Source organism: Phlebotomus papatasi, chromosome 3 (assembly GCF_024763615.1).
Source record: "Phlebotomus papatasi isolate M1 chromosome 3, Ppap_2.1, whole genome shotgun sequence".
Classification (NCBI taxonomy): Eukaryota; Metazoa; Arthropoda; class Insecta; order Diptera; family Psychodidae; genus Phlebotomus; species Phlebotomus papatasi.
This window is the reverse complement of record NC_077224.1, coordinates 767608-784957: the sequence shown is the minus strand read 5'-3', so window position 1 is coordinate 784957 and position 17350 is coordinate 767608. Positions and strand designations below refer to the sequence as shown.

At 32.5% G+C, this 17350-nt stretch overlaps 1 protein-coding gene across 1 annotated transcript in view; it reads right to left on the bottom strand.

Moving 5' to 3' along the window:
• The window catches only part of LOC129806343 (frizzled-3), a 42049-nt gene extending 24918 nt beyond the window's left edge, over nt 1–17131 (bottom strand). The window contains exon 1 of the mRNA XM_055854894.1: nt 16453–17131. Within this exon, the coding sequence (XP_055710869.1) occupies nt 16453–16629 (177 nt within the window). The 5' untranslated portion in view covers nt 16630–17131. The remainder of the gene's footprint in view (nt 1–16452) is intronic.
• Between the last annotated feature and the right edge of the window lie 219 nt (nt 17132–17350).

Genomic DNA, 17350 nt, shown 5'->3' with positions numbered 1-17350 from the left:
TCAATGCTAACATCGATAGTCAACATTTCACAAAGATTTCTGCCAACGACAAGTTCATGTTGAAAAAGATCAATGACAATCAATTCAATTCAATTTATTTTCATCTTATTTTGTCTTTTTACTCCCCTTCCCATGCGTCCATCGCCGTCTTAGTGTTAATTCCAGTCTCCAGGACTAAACGATGGAAACGTCTTTCACAGACTGTATGTTATTTGTTACAAAGTCATTGTTACAGTTACATTGGGAATAGGCCAGACATAATAGAGAGAGGAGAAAAACCACTTCCGAGCCAAAAGACTGTTTGGAAAAGTGGGTGTTTTTTTACATAAAAAAAACTACAAAAAAAAATTAAAACAAAATATCAAGATCTATAAACTAAATAACTAATCACCATCTACTAATAACTAATGTCATGTTTGTCTAATTCAATTTAGTTTAATTTACAGTATATTTCTTCATGTCATGCTTGATTACGGCTACAACTAACTTATTGCGATCGGTTTCAGTATGAAAACGAAAATTCTGGTATCTTGCGTTTTGGATAACTTCGTGTTTCAACACTTTCCACCATTTGTTTTAAAGATGATATTGATTAAATACGATATGTAATAGGCAATAACTCATTATATTTATAGCAAATGATAACCCATTTTATTATTTACAGGGACTTAGAAAATTGTACTGAATTGACGATTTTGTTATAGATGGCCATAAGGTATTATATCCAAATAAATATCGGCCATTGTAGAAATTGTCGTAAATTTTAGATCTTAATGATATCGGTGCTGATCACCAATTGCATTGCAAATGCTTGACTTTTGTTGCCGATTTCTCATATTGGCTCCGATATCAAAACGATCTTTGTTGATATGAAGAATTTCGGTCGGATGGGGTGTAGCAAGAATTGACGGAGAACACTAGACCTTTCTTGACTTTCGCAATTTTATTCTTTGCCACGTTTCGAGGATGAATGTCCTCTTCATCAGGTATCGAATTTTGTTGGGAAAATCACGTACAGGCGGGAAATGGTTACACTTTTTTGGACTTGGATCACAGATTGCACTTTTAAGCTCATCATTCGACTGATCGACACAGAACTGATCGACATTCTGTGTCGATCAGTCGAATGGTGAACTTAAAAGTGCAATCTGTGATCCAAGTCCAAAAAAGTATAACCATTTCCCGCCTGTACGTGATTTTCCCAACAAAATTCGATACCTGATGAAGAGGACATTCATCCTCGAAACGTGGCAAAGAATAAAATTGCGAAAGTCAAGAAAGGTCTAGTGTTTTCCGTCAAAAGGATCTTCTACAAAAGAGCGCATACTGACGATCTTTGAAATGAAATTGGCGCCGATTTTTTGATCTCGAACGATCGACCAAGAAAATATTACTTATTCACCCCTTAGTACAAAAGAGTGAGAGACAAGAAAGGTGGTTTTATCATAAAATACTGAGGAACGTATTCACGGCACCGTCAATAACAATAATGACGATAATCGAGGCTGAAAAAAGGAGATGAAAATTTTAAAAATAACACCAGAAATGTAATCAATAACCATAACATATTTTCCACAGTTCTCTTAAAGAGAGACTTTTCCTGGCAAATTTTCCAGGAGCCAATAATATTGGCCATAACATCAAAGAAACTGAACAAAGATATTTATCCAATTAATAACCAATGAAAATGGTATTGGTAAAATTTTCTGAGAAATGCTAATACAGCCCTGACTCCCATCAGCGAAAACCAAGACCAAAACATACGGCCGAAGACGACAAAGAAGAAGCCAAAGATTACGTATAATGATGATGACGCCCGCATGGGCGATGGTGTTCGATACAAATTATTATAAAGGCATTAAAATCACCTCAGACGGTCAATTACGCGAAATTAAGGTTTTCCATCTTGAATATTCCATGAGAGAATCATAGATGCTATATACAATGTTTAGGAGATGATGCCCCCCCTTCTACCTCAAATCTATCCAACACGGAATCTTCTTATCTCCATCCACATGGGTATACTCCCCTCGTCATTTGTAATTTCCACAACACCCGGATGAATTTCTCGTAATGAAGTCATACGCACTAAAATTACCACCACAAAACATTAAGTGCTACAGCTCAAAGAATCTCTAGTTGGTTTACTTCTTTTCCTCTTCGAGGTGGTTGGATATGGTGAAAAAAAAGAGGTTTTCGGTGTTGTTTTGTTATTAAAATACAACGCGGATGTCTTTGAACTCATCTCCATTAAGTCTGTCTCTTTTTGTTGTTATTCATCTCCTAAATATACGATTATTCCTTTTTCTCACCCGTAACACCATCAGGCACTTCCCCTGCAGATTGTGTATATGAGAGACTGTGGAGGAAAATTCCTTTGATGTTTTTCCTCTAGCAGAAATGGCACATGGTATGTATTGCGGAAATTTTTCCATACACTATAACTAATACATTTTCTACGCTCAATTCAATTTAGAAAAATCGAGACTACACAATTCAGACTTTGAGTACCATTTTGTGAAATTTTACAAAATCAAACTTAAAAAATATTCACTGAGTTTGCTGAGAATATATGAAAATTTTTAATATTTTAATTTCAGAGGAATTTTAAATTAGTTTATGCATATAACATGGAGAAAATACTCGCATTAAGATAGGGTAAAGTGGTACAAGTTGGTCAGTGGTATAAGTTGGACAATGGTACAATTTGGACAGGGCTTTTTGTCTTGATAAATTTAGTACTTCATTTTTATTTGTATATTTTTAATGCTTTAATTTTATAATTTGGTTCCTTGTGCTTAAAAACAAATTTTGTACTGTATTTATCAAGAAAAAAGCCATGTCCAACTTGTACCGGCGATTTGTCCATCTTGTAACACTAATTCCAAATTATATCACTTTACCCTATTTGTTTTCCCTAATTTATAATTACATTGGCTTTTGAGACACAATTCTGTTGAAAGCAGGGTGCAGTTGGATACAGGTCATTGGTGTCCACCGCCGTCTTGGCGTTGGTGACCAACTCCCAGAGCAAAAAAGAATAAAACAGCTCTTTAGCAACGAATGACAACTATTTTAGACTCAAAGTTAATGTTAAGAATTAAAGAAAAAAAGTTCAAGATGCTGCAAAAACTTCAAAAAGCCACTGCCTCTTCTTTGTGAGTAATTTATTCCAGAGATTAATAATAATATTGTGAAGGACTAATGTTACGTACGTATACTGAGAAAAAAAAGAGGCTACGATTAACTTTTTTTCGTCATAACTTTAACACTTTTCGGGTTTAAAAAATATATCAACATTTTTTAATGTTAATTTTACACCTTTTGAGGGTAAAATCAACATGAAAAAAGGGTAACTTTAACCCATAATACACCTAAAAAGGGTAATATTTACACCGATTTCGGATCAATACTGCAGGGTAAAATTAACATTACCGGAATGTTATTTTAACTTTTTCGGATTTCTCTCAGTGTATGTATTTTCCTTAATAATATCACATTATTGATATAATTATAACTATTTTATGTGAACATTAAAAATTTATGGAATAATGGTACAATTCCAAAGTAAAATAATTTTTTAGCACTTTATTGTTCTCAAGTGCTTCTACATTATTGACTATTCTTTGTGTTGGTTCCTGTCTCTACTGTTTTTCCCAGTTCTCGTCATGTTCTAAACCTACAAAATAGAGTCGTGATAGGAACAAATATAAACAAGAGTCGATTATGTAGAAGCAATTGAGAATAGCTATTAATTTTTCATTGGAAAAGCACGAAAACTCACTTTAGTACATGTACTAAATTAGTAGCTCTTCTTCTTTCTCTACCGAGAAAGTTCTAAGATTCTTTACTCAAAGCTTCACTTATTTTAATGATAGTTATTATAATTTTTCGTGAATATGGAAATTTTTTTGGAATAATGGTGGTATTTAAATGAAAAGGAACATTTTTTAGCACATTATTGTACTAAAGTGCTTCTATATAACCGATTTTTGTGTTTGTTTCTGTCACGGTCGTTTAGTAGTTTTAGAACGCGGCAAGGACAGGGGAAAACAGTTGAAACAGAAACCAAAATAAAGAAAAATCGATTATATAGAAGCACTTAAGAACAATAATGTGCTAAAAATGTTTTTTTTTTTCATTAAAATAGCACCATTATTCTAAAAATTTTCCATATTCGGTTAACAGGGAATATTTAGTTTTTTGATGTCAGATCAATAAAATCTTGAGAATTCTTGTCCACTGAAAACTTTGTAATTTTTCAAAAAACTGTTTTAAAAACTCAGATCCCAACGGTTGAATTTTTAAAATTTTGAAAAGAAAATGTCAGAAAATGTATTTAAAATGTTATAGTTTTAAATGCTTAAGAGCTCGAATTAAACTTTTGTTTATTATGTTGAAAATACTTGTTAAGAAAATATGCTGTTTTTCTTAGAATGCGCGACCGACATAACCCCTTAACGATTTTCTTCAGTTTCTCTTGGTTTAGATAATAAAGAAAAACATTCACAAATTTTCTTTTACATTTTTTGTTTTCACACTGAGAAAAAAAGTGTGTCTGATTAACATTTTTTCCTCAGAAATTTAACACTTTTTAGGTGTAAAAATATATCAACATTTTTTAATGTTAATTTTACACCTTATTAAGGGTAAAATTAACATGAAAAAAGTTACATTTAACCCCTAATACACCTAAAAAGGGTAATATTCACACCGATTTTGGATCAATACTGCAGGGTAAAATTAACATTTCCGGAATGTTATTTTAAATTAGGGACTGCTGCGACAGGGCGTTCTAGTGAACTAGTATGCCATTTTATATATATTTTTTGTTTTTCAAAAAATAAAATAAAAAATTAAGCTCCAGAAATACTATGTAATATTTCATATACCAAAAATTTCATGAAACTTGGTCTTTTTCTTCTCCTCCTTTAAAAGAAAAAAATCGGGAAAACAGATAGGTAATTTTTGGCCTCATAATTCAGACTCCCCCCTTTAAAGCTTGATTTGGGAAGTAATATTTGGAAATGCGACACCCTATTAGTTGTCATATATAATACATTAATGTTTTACATGTACAAATGTAGTGCCTTAGGTAAACACATTGAATGACGATGGTCTCTTTTAACACTTAAATTTAATTATCTTGTCACAAGAGGAAGCCGCCTATTGAAGTGCCGGAGAAAAATCCAACAAAAGTATTCATCTCTGCAGACAGTGAGAAAAAAGAGTCGCTTTCTTTCACCGCGAAAGTCAAAACGGACAGAGAACGGTGTAAATGACGAGCAACAATTAAATTAATGGTGCTAAATGGCAAATGTGTTATTTATCACACTTTTTCGTGGTATCATTTACCATACAATATAGCCAAAGAGTCAACCTTCACAGACTTTTCGCGCATACAATCAACCATCATATTCCACCTATGCATTACGATGTTTGTCACTCAATTTAATTCTCACATGTTGAGTGTTTCTTTGCATTTGTTATCTTCACACTTTGATAATGGGGACGAGGCGTCGTAATAAAAACTCTTTGTCGGTGTCTCTGGCTCACAAAAAAAAATTAATACATATTGATAGTGTAAATATACAATTTATGATTATTGCCAGTACTAACATTCTTCTTATTTATTGGGATAATACTCGTATAAAAAAGTCAATGCTGTAAATAGTAATTAAATAAAAATGAACCAACATATTTCAATGGGGCGTCAAATTTGTCCACACGAGAGATAATTTTAAAATTTGACTGATAAGACATCTTCTTATAAAGAAATAAAACGTTAACGAAAAAACAACGTTGAATGGTTAAATGTGTAATATTAAACATTATACCGGTATCGACTAAATACAATTTTTTGTATGAGTATATAGTTTCAAATGTTATTAAGGAATACACAAATCGAATGTACAAACGCATAATATTTAATATTTTGTTATTGTTTTCATTGAATAAATACTGTTTCTAGCAGTTTTGATATGTTTTTTGTACCATTTAGTCTTAGTATTTAATGCTAGACTGCAAGAATTAGTGTTTCTTAGAACAATTTGTCACAAAATGTAATTTTGAGAAATACTAATTCTAGCAGATTAGGCTTTGGTTATCTTCATGAATCCACATAAACATATAAAGAGATCGAAATATTCCTCTTTTTGTTTTAAAATTTAGATCAAATTTTTAGAATTAGTATTCTTAAAAAAAACTTAGATCAGCTATATTTAGCAATTTTTATTCTAGCAATTTTTATATTATATTTCTTCTTTTCATGAGCCTACAGAAACGACACATTTTGCTCTCTGTATATAAAGTTCTGTACGAATTGAAGAAGAAAATAAGGGTTGTTCAGAGTAGCTTTCATGAGTTATTTATTATGAAATTTATGTGTTATAATTATGGTAATCTAATTCTAGTACTTCATACATTGGTTCTCTTCAAGAAGGTACAAAAAAGCAATAGGGTAAGTGTGCCAAATTCCGGCCAGCTTGCAATTTCGGCCATCTTTTTTGTTCCTCGAATTTCCATGAACTTTTAGATTTTGCGTACTCTAGAGATTATACAATGCGAAAGAAGAACAAGAAATGTAGCTTCGACAAACGAGATGACGTGAAAAAGATATTGGAAGAATTCCCGAAGGGCAAGGAACTATGAGAATGAAGGTGGCCGAAATAGGGCACCAAAGCTATATCTATATTTTTATTAATTTTAAAATGTATTCAGAATGATTTTAGAATAAATAAAGACCGTAAACTCTTTACAAGGTTCCAAGCAATACTGTTTCAGAAGAAAGAATAAAAAAATCAAATTGTATTTAAAATATTACATTTCAAACTTGAGACTTTGACGCTTGCATGCAACTATGCCGAAATTTGGCACACTTACCCTATGTGCCGTTTTTTAACTTTGCCAAAATGTTGATAGACTTAACATTGTCCAGAATTGCTTGTGATATAGCAGGATCAAATAATCTTAATTCTAGCAGTTTAGGTAGATAGATAGATTTATTTCCTCTTATGGCCTCTACACATTGGGAGCAATTTTTGTCAAAAATTGCTTTTTTGAAGGAAATTCCCTGCAGCGTTGTAGGGGGAAACGTCAAATTTCTGTCAAAAACGCAATTTTTGAAGAAAATTGCTCCCAATGTGTAGAGACCTTTAGACCATCTGCGGCTGCCGCCGATTCCACAATCGACCTCAACGGGCAAGACGGCAGAAAATCCCGAATTATTGGACGTATAGGCCATTTTTACTTTCACAATTCATGATTAGTCTTTAGTGTTTAGTGATTAGTGTTAGTTTATATATTCATTATCTTATAGAAAATAAAACGGAATTTATGCTTTCTGTAAATTATATTTAGTGCTGATCTTATAAAATAGGTATTGCCTGAAATAGCTTATTGGAGTGTTTCGCATGAAGTGTCAGTGCTAGAACTAGGGAAGTCTTAATTCTAGCACTTTAAATATTTATATTCTTACGAAAACTATGGGTAAGTAAAAATATTTTTGAGGTTTACTGACAAACTAGACTAAATACTAACCAGATTTATCTAAGCAGATTAACACAGAAGCACTTTTATAAGCCAATCCTAATTCTAGCACTTTAGATATTTGCTCTGTTATCAAAACCTGATACAGTGATACCTGTTCTCTGACCTTAACAAGCTGATAGAGTTAGTATTACCACAGTCTAAAAAAGAACAGTCAAATAATGCGAGTATTTGGTATTACCCAAAGCAGCTCGTGCTTTACGGAAATAAGTAGCAGCTTTCTGAAGTCATTCTAGCAGTTCATTCAGACTAAATTAGTTTCTTAGTGTTTAATTTTTATAATAAAATTGGAATTTCGAACCTATCAATATGAAAGTCAAACGAGTAGACTTAAGGTTGTACAATGCAATTCTTGAAAAAAAAAGTTGACTTTTGTTCATACAATAAATTAATTTTATATTACTATAAGATTCTATGATACATTCATTTGTTTGGTTTTAATCTTTTCATGCTTTTCATATACAATTTCTGCTCATAGAATTTTGCTTTTCAATATCAAATGAAAAAGAGGAGGAAATTAAATGTGATGCCGGTTGAATATGGTATTCATCAAAAGGAAATCTGTGGTTCTTGTTCTCAAGTATATTCTTTTACTTGCTCTTTTTTCTCATGGTTGTAGGATTAAAGCTTCTGCGAGTGGAAAACATGAGATTCATTTTAGAGTTATACTGCATGCCATATACACACCAATAATTCTCAAAATAAATTTTTAAATCTACGTTGAGTGTGCTGTAAACATGAAGGCTGATGGAGAGAAGAAGAAGAGAAAAAAAAACCTTTGAAAGCCATTCGGAAGAAATTTTCGGCATGTAAATAAACATAAAGTTGCCGGTATTTCGTAAAAATTATTACATTTTTTTCACCAAGATCATATACTGTATAGAATTATGAATAGAAAAGTCAGAAAAAAACAGAGGGAATGTTCATTTGATTTTGAGAATATTTTCAACAGTAATCTCCACAATATTCGCATATGCCCAGGAACATTGATTGCAATACGATTACGCCAAGTTACAAATTTATAGAACCTCAATATATTTGCCTTTATAGCGATCTGATGGATCCTCGTGAGGTGTTTAAGACCCAAGGAGATGGTTTTGTTAAGTGAAAGGTATATGAGGAGGCCTGAACACTTGGTAACAGCTGCATGATACACCACATCCAAATTACCCATCCTAATTTAGTTATTCTTAGTGTTGTATTTATAGGTAAGATAAGTGCTACAGAGACCAACATCAAAATACCACAATAAAAGACATCAACTGTCGCTACCAATTTTCAAATGAATCCCTACAATTTTCCCCGTCCTCGGAGGCATTGCGATCAAAGGAGATGCGCAAAAGTGTCACGATCCTACTCTCTCAGAGTTTATGTCCCCCCTCAAGAACTTTTGAGATAAAAAGACAAAAAAAGTAAAGAAAATAATTCCAACATGTTACGCCAATGAAAATGATAGTGCCGTTAAGTCGACTATCATAAATCAAATTTGCGAGTATTCCTCCTATCTTCTTACTTTTCTTCTGGACATTTGTACTACTTTTTTTTCTGTACGTCTTGCATGTGGAATTTGCCTTTTGATGATAGCGAACCGATGGGATTACCATGGCGGACAATCTTCAACTGACTTGAGGATCAAAATAATATCAAACAAACTGTGGAATATTCGTTCACGGCGGTACTTAAGCCACACACAGAGGGATGTAATAAAACCCTAATTCCGGGAAGGGTATTAGCTTCAATGAAAAAAAAACTAAATATAGGGTAGGGGAATGGTTTATGACCATATTATAAACTTATATTGACCTTAAGCTTTAATATTTTTGCTGAACTATAATAAAATTTGTGTAACATATAAAAAAACTATAATAAAAAAAAAACAAAATAAGATCTATGAAACATTCCTTTTAGATTATAGGGGAAGGCTTTCGAGTTTCGCACACACTCTGGCTCAGAACACATCATATTTGTGCTATATTTCTTTTATTTCGGGAAATGTGTGACTTAAGACTAGCTATTAAATTTATTTTTCTTTAGAGAGGTCAGATTCATTAAAGGAATATGGGAATTATATGAAGTATTCGAAGCCAGAATGTAAGCGAAGCCTGAAAGTTTTCCCCTACTGATAATCTGACAATGGAAATTTAGTTCAAGTCGGTAAAACTACTAGAGGCATATGTTTTTCAAAATAAATGAATTGGAAAAGAGCATAATTTGTCAAAATACCTGTAGAGGAATTCCGTAACGATATGACAATGTCATACGACAAATTCTCATGATGAAATCGACATCAGGACGACATTAAAGTCCTGTGAGCATCGAATGGCTATTGCTAGATGATCCATGAAGCTCTCAGTAACTCATATGAATCTGATTGATTTTTCCAAATTTTCCTCATAAACATTTTAAATTTGCCATATGACATTGTCATACTGTTACAGAATTCGCCTACTGGCCATGAGTCTAGAAATCCGTCAAATAAATCTATACTTATGACTGTACTCAATAAATAATTTCTTACAATAAAACTATAATAAATATTCTTGAGAAGCGAAATTATGTAAATTTCTTGACGATTTGTTAATATTTTAATTACCATTTGTTTTTAAATGAAATATCTCTCTAAAAACCCATTTTTCAAACTAAATAATCGAAGGAAATAAGTTTCAATGTTTTCAATTTTATTTAATATTTTAGCAAAATAAATATTGCTAATTTTCTAAATAATCGAACTAAATTTTCAGTTTAAATTAAAGACTATTTCAAGATGACTATTACTATAGCGCTCACTCATATCACCACCCTAAATTTGGGAAAAAATGTCAAGAAAACGGACAAATAAGAGCATTCTCTCTATTGCAAAATCAAACTTTAAAGCCAGTGAACTTCTAAAAGTCAGAGATTGTGTACATATAAAATAGAACCAAATGTCCGATTTTAATTGAAAGTAAATATTAAGATTTCTCCCCAGTCCCTCGCCTTAAGTTATTTACACAAATACAAAAATCAATGACATCCTCTTTCAATTGAAAGACAGAGATATATCAAAGGAAATACCGCTCCATCAACAAAGAATAATGCATTATACCTAAAGTACATTTTGTATGGCAAATAGATAACCAAAGAGTCGCGCATGCTTTTATCAATTGAAATAATCGCGACATTTATACACAAAACTACTTGTCAATACCGTTTCAATGGTGACAAATAGCTTATGAAAGAAACCATACATGATGGAGTGAAATATAATATTTTTACATGGATTAGAGTCAAAAAAAAATTTAGAAAATTCTTTTTAAGGTGTCTTTATATATTGCGGCTTGTTTAAATACACGGTGACCAAGAAAATTAGTGTCATAAGAATTTAAAACAGTTTTGAAAGCATTGTTATTTGTTTTTTTAAATTGATTTAAATTTTCTTAAGTTACAGAACTTCTATTTTTCTACATAAGATTGTTCTGAAGTTCATCGTGAACTTACGTGTTAAGAATTTAAGACAAAAAAGTCTCTCAAATTTCAGGTAGTTTGACAGCTGTCAAAACGAAATTGAGCTTATAGGGTTACCATAAGATAGTTTTCGAGTTTTCTATACAGTACATTCACTCAACAAATTCAATTAAACTTTCTAATTTGAGAGAACATATATACGATAATAGTCAATAAAGAGAAATATAAAATATTGAATCAAATAATTTCACCTGATTGGAAAGATATGCGAGATTAACCCTTTAAGGACGATTGGAACACTGGTGTTCCATAAAGAAAATAATTTTTCTTGACTACCTAAAGTTATTTTTCTCTTATGTCTGTACATAATTGTAAAGCAGAAGGTTGAAGGAATCTAGAATATTTTTTGCAAATCTCTATCTATTTGCCATGTAGTAAATATTTAAGCTAAAAAATGGCGAATTTTTAAATTCTCAAATTCATAATTGATTTTATTTATTTTTTATACTTCCAATTTTTTTTAAGCAAAACCCTTTTGGCAATAAAAACTAAAATACTCATACGTAATATTTTTCATTAAAGCGAAGAATATTATTCATTGGTATTGTCAGAAAAATTACTTAAATTTTTGGGCTATTTTTGTCCCTATCGTCCATATAGGCGCAAAATGCACCAAATCAGACTCTGTTAGCCTTTCCAAGGTTAGATGTAAGACTTATCATTGATTATGTTTACCAGTTTAATTGTTATTGTTGATTTAGTCCGTTAAAAGTGTCTCGTCGTTAAAGGGTTAATAGCCTTGAAAACGTAAATTAGATGTGTTTGCTCTCAAATATAACAAAAAATCATGTATTCTACTAACTGAAGAACAAACAGAAAAAACTTTAATCTCAGTTTTATTGAGTACGAATGACAGGAAATTAAATATTTTAATCCCATAAAATATTTTAGTCCCATAAAATATTGTCATGAACTTGTAAGTTTTTAAAACAGTCAAAGCTTTAGGCTTTAGGCTTTAGGCACTCAAAGAACGCAACGGGTTTAAATTTTTTTTATGAGAATAAATATTTAATTAAATGTTAATAATGCTCAAGTCATAAATCAACTTTATACGAATATGTGAAAGACATATTCGCTGATAGCTCAAGTTATTAAATTTTTATTTAATAAAAATACCATTAACTTAATTAATGATTACTAAGGATAAAACTAAAACTTTATGTGATTCTGCAATAAAACAATTTCATATGGGATCTGTTCTGATGATGCTTTTTTTTTAATTGATCCGCAGGAGATATTTAATTGCTATTCAATGACGGACAATGGACACATGAAAGATGCTTCAAGCCTTTTTCTCTCTCCGTAGTACCGACTAAGAAAGACACTTGATCAAAGGTGTGCCGAGCGAGTGCAAATGCACAAGAGCAAAAGAGAGGTCACGATGAAAAGAGGTATGAAGTACATAAGATATGTGAGTGCAAACATATAGTAAAAAGTATGTATTGTTGTGAAGTGCATTTAATTCATTCTCCTCCCAGACATAGAGTACTGTCGGGAGGAGGCATCAGCCGTGCTGCAAAATTGCACAGAACAACGCATCTATTGCACAATGAAATTTGCAGTGCATGTGTTCAGGGACTGAAATAAATACAGGTAGCTCCAGGTGAAATTCCTGCGATTTCCAGTGTGAGCCCAAAAATAAAAAAAAAATTGGTGGTTGGAATTCAAATAAGTAAGTTGGGAAGTGTCATTCATTTATTCATGTATAATTAAATATTTAAGTTTCACGGAAGTTTATTTAAAAAGACTTTGTTTTTTTCTTCTTTTTATTTGAACAACACGAAAGAGGGTAACTAATGCAATAAAATATGAAAATTTTTGCTTTTTGTCTCTTGTGCATTTTTCACACAAGTATTATGGTCATCGTTTTTTGACTCTGCCTTTTTCAATGCACCCATCTTTACCTCAAGATCCCCATTGAATTGGTACCAAACACTCGGGATTCACCGTCATGCAATTAAATGCATATTTGCAATTGGTGCTTTCAATGCAACTTGAAAGAAATTGACTGTGCATCTGGTATTGAAGACACCGTAAATATACAATGGCATTGGCATCAAATTAATGAAAATCCCTTTTACCCAGTTGAATCGGCACAATCTTCTTTGAAATCAAATATCACATAACTTGAGCCAAGTCAACTGACGAAAAGACTGGAGATATCTACCTCTTGCCTTCTCCATTCTTATTTCAAAACATAGTTAAAGTGACTCTGTCGACTGACATATATAAAATATTTGCAGAGAGATTTGAAGTACAGGGGATATAGGGGCAATGTTGGACAGTAATTTCATGACTTTGAGACTTTTACGCAAAAATTGCATAATCAACTTGCACTTTGATTGCATTTTAAATGCAGTGTTTTAGGGTAAAACCAGGGGCTTCTCGACATTTCATTTTTCCATACGTTTTTGCATAGAGGCGCTGACGACAATTGGCAAGTTTTTTCCTAAAGAGAATTGACTTATCAGTCTGATATATATCGAAATCGTGCATTAAAAGCTATCTAAAAATACATATTTCATTATGCTCGCCGAAATAATACAAGAACTATGAGGAAATTTGTTTAAGTCGCGGTGCAATAGCTGCAAAATTTTAACAACGAAAAGTGAAAAATATCTTCACTTTTTATTAGGCTTTGGTGTGCCCCTGAGTAAAACTAAGATCAAGGGAACTTTTATCTGAAATATAGTAGGGATCTCAGTGGCGCAATATGCAAGATCATTCGATCTTGCCTAAAAACTCCGGGGCACGGAAGAAGCATTGACTACGGGGAAGGCTCTCACTGACGATCTACGATCAGCAGTAGGCAGTACACTACTGGGACCAGGAGCATGACATTTCCTATGTTTCCCATATGTTTCTAGCGAGCCGAAAAAATTTTTGAGTTTATTAGCTGTTTTCTGTCATTGCAGAATGAATTAGTAAAAAAATACTAATACAAAATAAAAGCCAATTTAATACCGAGATTCTTCCAACACATGTAATGATTACATTTTATTGTAATACAAATAAAGTGTCTCGACACGATTAATAATAATAACTGAAATATAGCATAGCATGGGGCAGTTTCGCCCTTTCATTATTTCAGACATTTTTATATTTTGTAGAATTCATGAATAGGGGAAACTGGGGCAGTACACTACTGGGACCAGGGGCATGACATTTCATATGTTTCCCATATGTTTCTAGCGAGCCGAAAAAATTTTTGAGTTTATTAGCTGTTTTCTGTCATTGTAAAATGAATTAGTAAAAAATACTAATACAGAATAAAAGGCAATTTAATAACGAAGAGGCAACCGAAAACCCTAAATTGGCAATCTACATAGTTTTGGAGATATCTCGTGAAATGTTTACGAAAACAGGGAAAAAATTACACTAAAACCGGTCGCATTTTTCAGAGCTAATGTCACCCCCTGGACTGGGACTAGGATCTCAATAGCATCTAGGTCTCGTCTTCTGAAGTCTAATATCTCATTAAAAAATTGCAGTCTATATAACTACCCCGTGTTTAGTACTGCCCCAGTTTTCACTATTCGAGACTTTTTCAAGTTTAAGAAAGTTAAAGCTCCTGAAGACACGAGTATGATACAATTATTTTAAAAAGGGGGAGTGGAGACACCTTTAAATTGGAATTTTTTCTCTTATTTTGAAATTGATTTGATCCTTATCGTAAACCCTAATGGGGCTCACCTAAATAAAATTAAACACTTACAGAGAAATTGGAGATCTGAAGGTACCACCCATTATTCACTTCACAAGAGTGATGCTCACTCACTGAAGACTGAGGACATTTATCTAACAATAAGAGCCCCAAAGTAACCTTTCAGCACCCATAAGGATGGTAGGAATTCGACGTGTCAAAGGCATAAAGGATCAGGATTGGTGGGTTATGTCCGTCTACTGGGTTGACATGTGTCGAATAGGCCACATTTAGGGGAAAATACTCTCCCTTCGAACGCTCATGCCTTCGAATAATGTCAATTTTCTTTTATTTTTCCTAAGGGACTTACACATTTCTATTAACTATTAGTTAGCTTGTCATCAATTATTGATAATTATGTGACAATCATGTGGAAATCTCTTAGGAAACGTAAAAGAAATTCACATTATTCGAAGGCATGAACGTTCGAAGGAAGAGTACTTTCCCCTACATCATGATTTATTTTAGCTTCACAAAAGGTCTGTGGAACTAAATTTTGCTATGGTAAGGTCCAGTTTCATTTGGAAGTAGGAGAAAAAACCCAAATTCAAATCTTCCCCACTTTGAAGGTGCCCGACTTCCTTCTATTGTAAAATTTATGATTTTATTAATCTATGGTTAAATATTTATTTTTGTATCACAAAATTAGTTTTAAAACTTCTATAAAACTTTATGTTGCAGTTAAATACTTGTTCAAAAATTTGGGTTGCAATAGATTGAACGGTATTTTTCTAAAAATTGTCAGTAAAAATCAAATTTTCAAATGAAAATCTGAATTTTTAAAGAAAATTCGGAACATTAGTGTTAGTAAAATTACTTAAATACTTCAGAAAATTCTTAAACAAATATCATTGTACATCAAAAGTCTTTTTTCCTACCAGAAAATCAATGAAAGCCTTTTTTTTTAACACATTACTAGTCAGATTTCTTTTATATTGGATATTTTTGAGACGGTTTATTTATATTTATTTATTTAATAAAGAAAACCATACAATAGACTTTTAAGTCCCTCACGTATAGTTACAAACAAAAGAAAATGAAAAAGAAACAAAAACAAAACAAAAACAGAAAAAAACGTTAAATCAAAACAAGAAAAAACAAAATTATGGAATGGCAAAATTATGGCAAATTTATGGAAACTTATTGTATGGATGGTATGTTGTATATTTTTTTAATTTATTTTTTTTTTTAATATTGGTCACGAAAAGTGAAATACAATAGACTTAGTTTATTTATCCCGTCCGAAACGGCCCCACATGCCCTTACTCTTATACAATGGATGATTCTGAAATAATGTGAATGGGTGCACTTTGCAAAGGCAAATCATTATCGTGTTTGAAGTTAAAAAAAAAACGAGTGTCTCTAGTTCCAAAATTACCAAGCACGACACTCTAAAAAGTTCCCTTATCAAGTTTGATTGCTTTTAAATTGATATATTATCTCGGAATTTCTTTTGAGATTGTCGCAAGGTTCAATCGCTTAAAAATCAACCACACCGTTCCGGCAGAGATAGAGTGGCGAATAAAAAAGAGGCCGTAACTTTTTCATATATAGGTTCGGCAGGTACAAAAAAAAGAAACCGGGGAATCAAGAAGTATATAAAATAATAATTACGAAATATAGGAAAATATACGAGAAAGAGAGAAGAGAGACTAGTTACGATAAGATAGCTATTTTCTTTTCATATGTATATATACCATTATTTCTGCTTCATGTTGGGTTGTATGACCCGCCAAATTTGGCATTGCAGTTAAATTGTAGCCTAGTCCCTGGCAAACTGGAATAGCAATCCTTTCGCACTGAAGCACAGCCATAGTGATGTTCAGACTTAGGCAAATAGTCAATAAGACACCAAAAACCAATTTCTTGGACATATTTTTGACTGATTGTGTCTTCTAACTCAAGGAAAAACTTTACTGAATTGTTCAGCAAAAAAAAAATGAATCACCTTCATTCACAACATCTAACACACAATCTTTCAGTCACTTTTTGAAATCAACCACATTTATCAAGACATTTTTTTCGCCATTTCCTATCAAGAAACGACACAGATTTACTTCTCAATCAAACACATTCTACGCACAGGTATTGATTGATGAGTTTTTATGATAGAAATCGTTATAAATCCATAAGTTTATTTGCCAGTACAAACAGTTCCAAAAACAAATTTTTGCAAGAAAAACTCTCAAGCTGGCAAATGCAGTCACTTAACGTAAAATAACTGAAAATAAAAGATTTCGGGAGAGAGCTCAAGATCCCAACCGAACCGAACAACGTGTTCAACCTTACTAAAGCAACTGCCGTAGTCGGTTCTTCGCGATTGCTAAACACCGCGCCGAGTCTTTCGGAAGGCTCGCTTTTGAGTTGAAATTCGTGTACGAGTGATGGACGACTGTGTGTAAGAAATACAAAACCATCTATAATACGAGAATTCCTCATAAGCGAGCGGCAAAAGAGCTAAGGCAGCTGAGGCGAGAGATGGCTAGGGTGGAGATAATACTTCTGGCCACTATAACCTTATACGAACATTATACGAGGTTCAGACCTAAGGCTTAGACAGGGGGGTCACAACGTTAGCTCTGAAAAATGCGACCG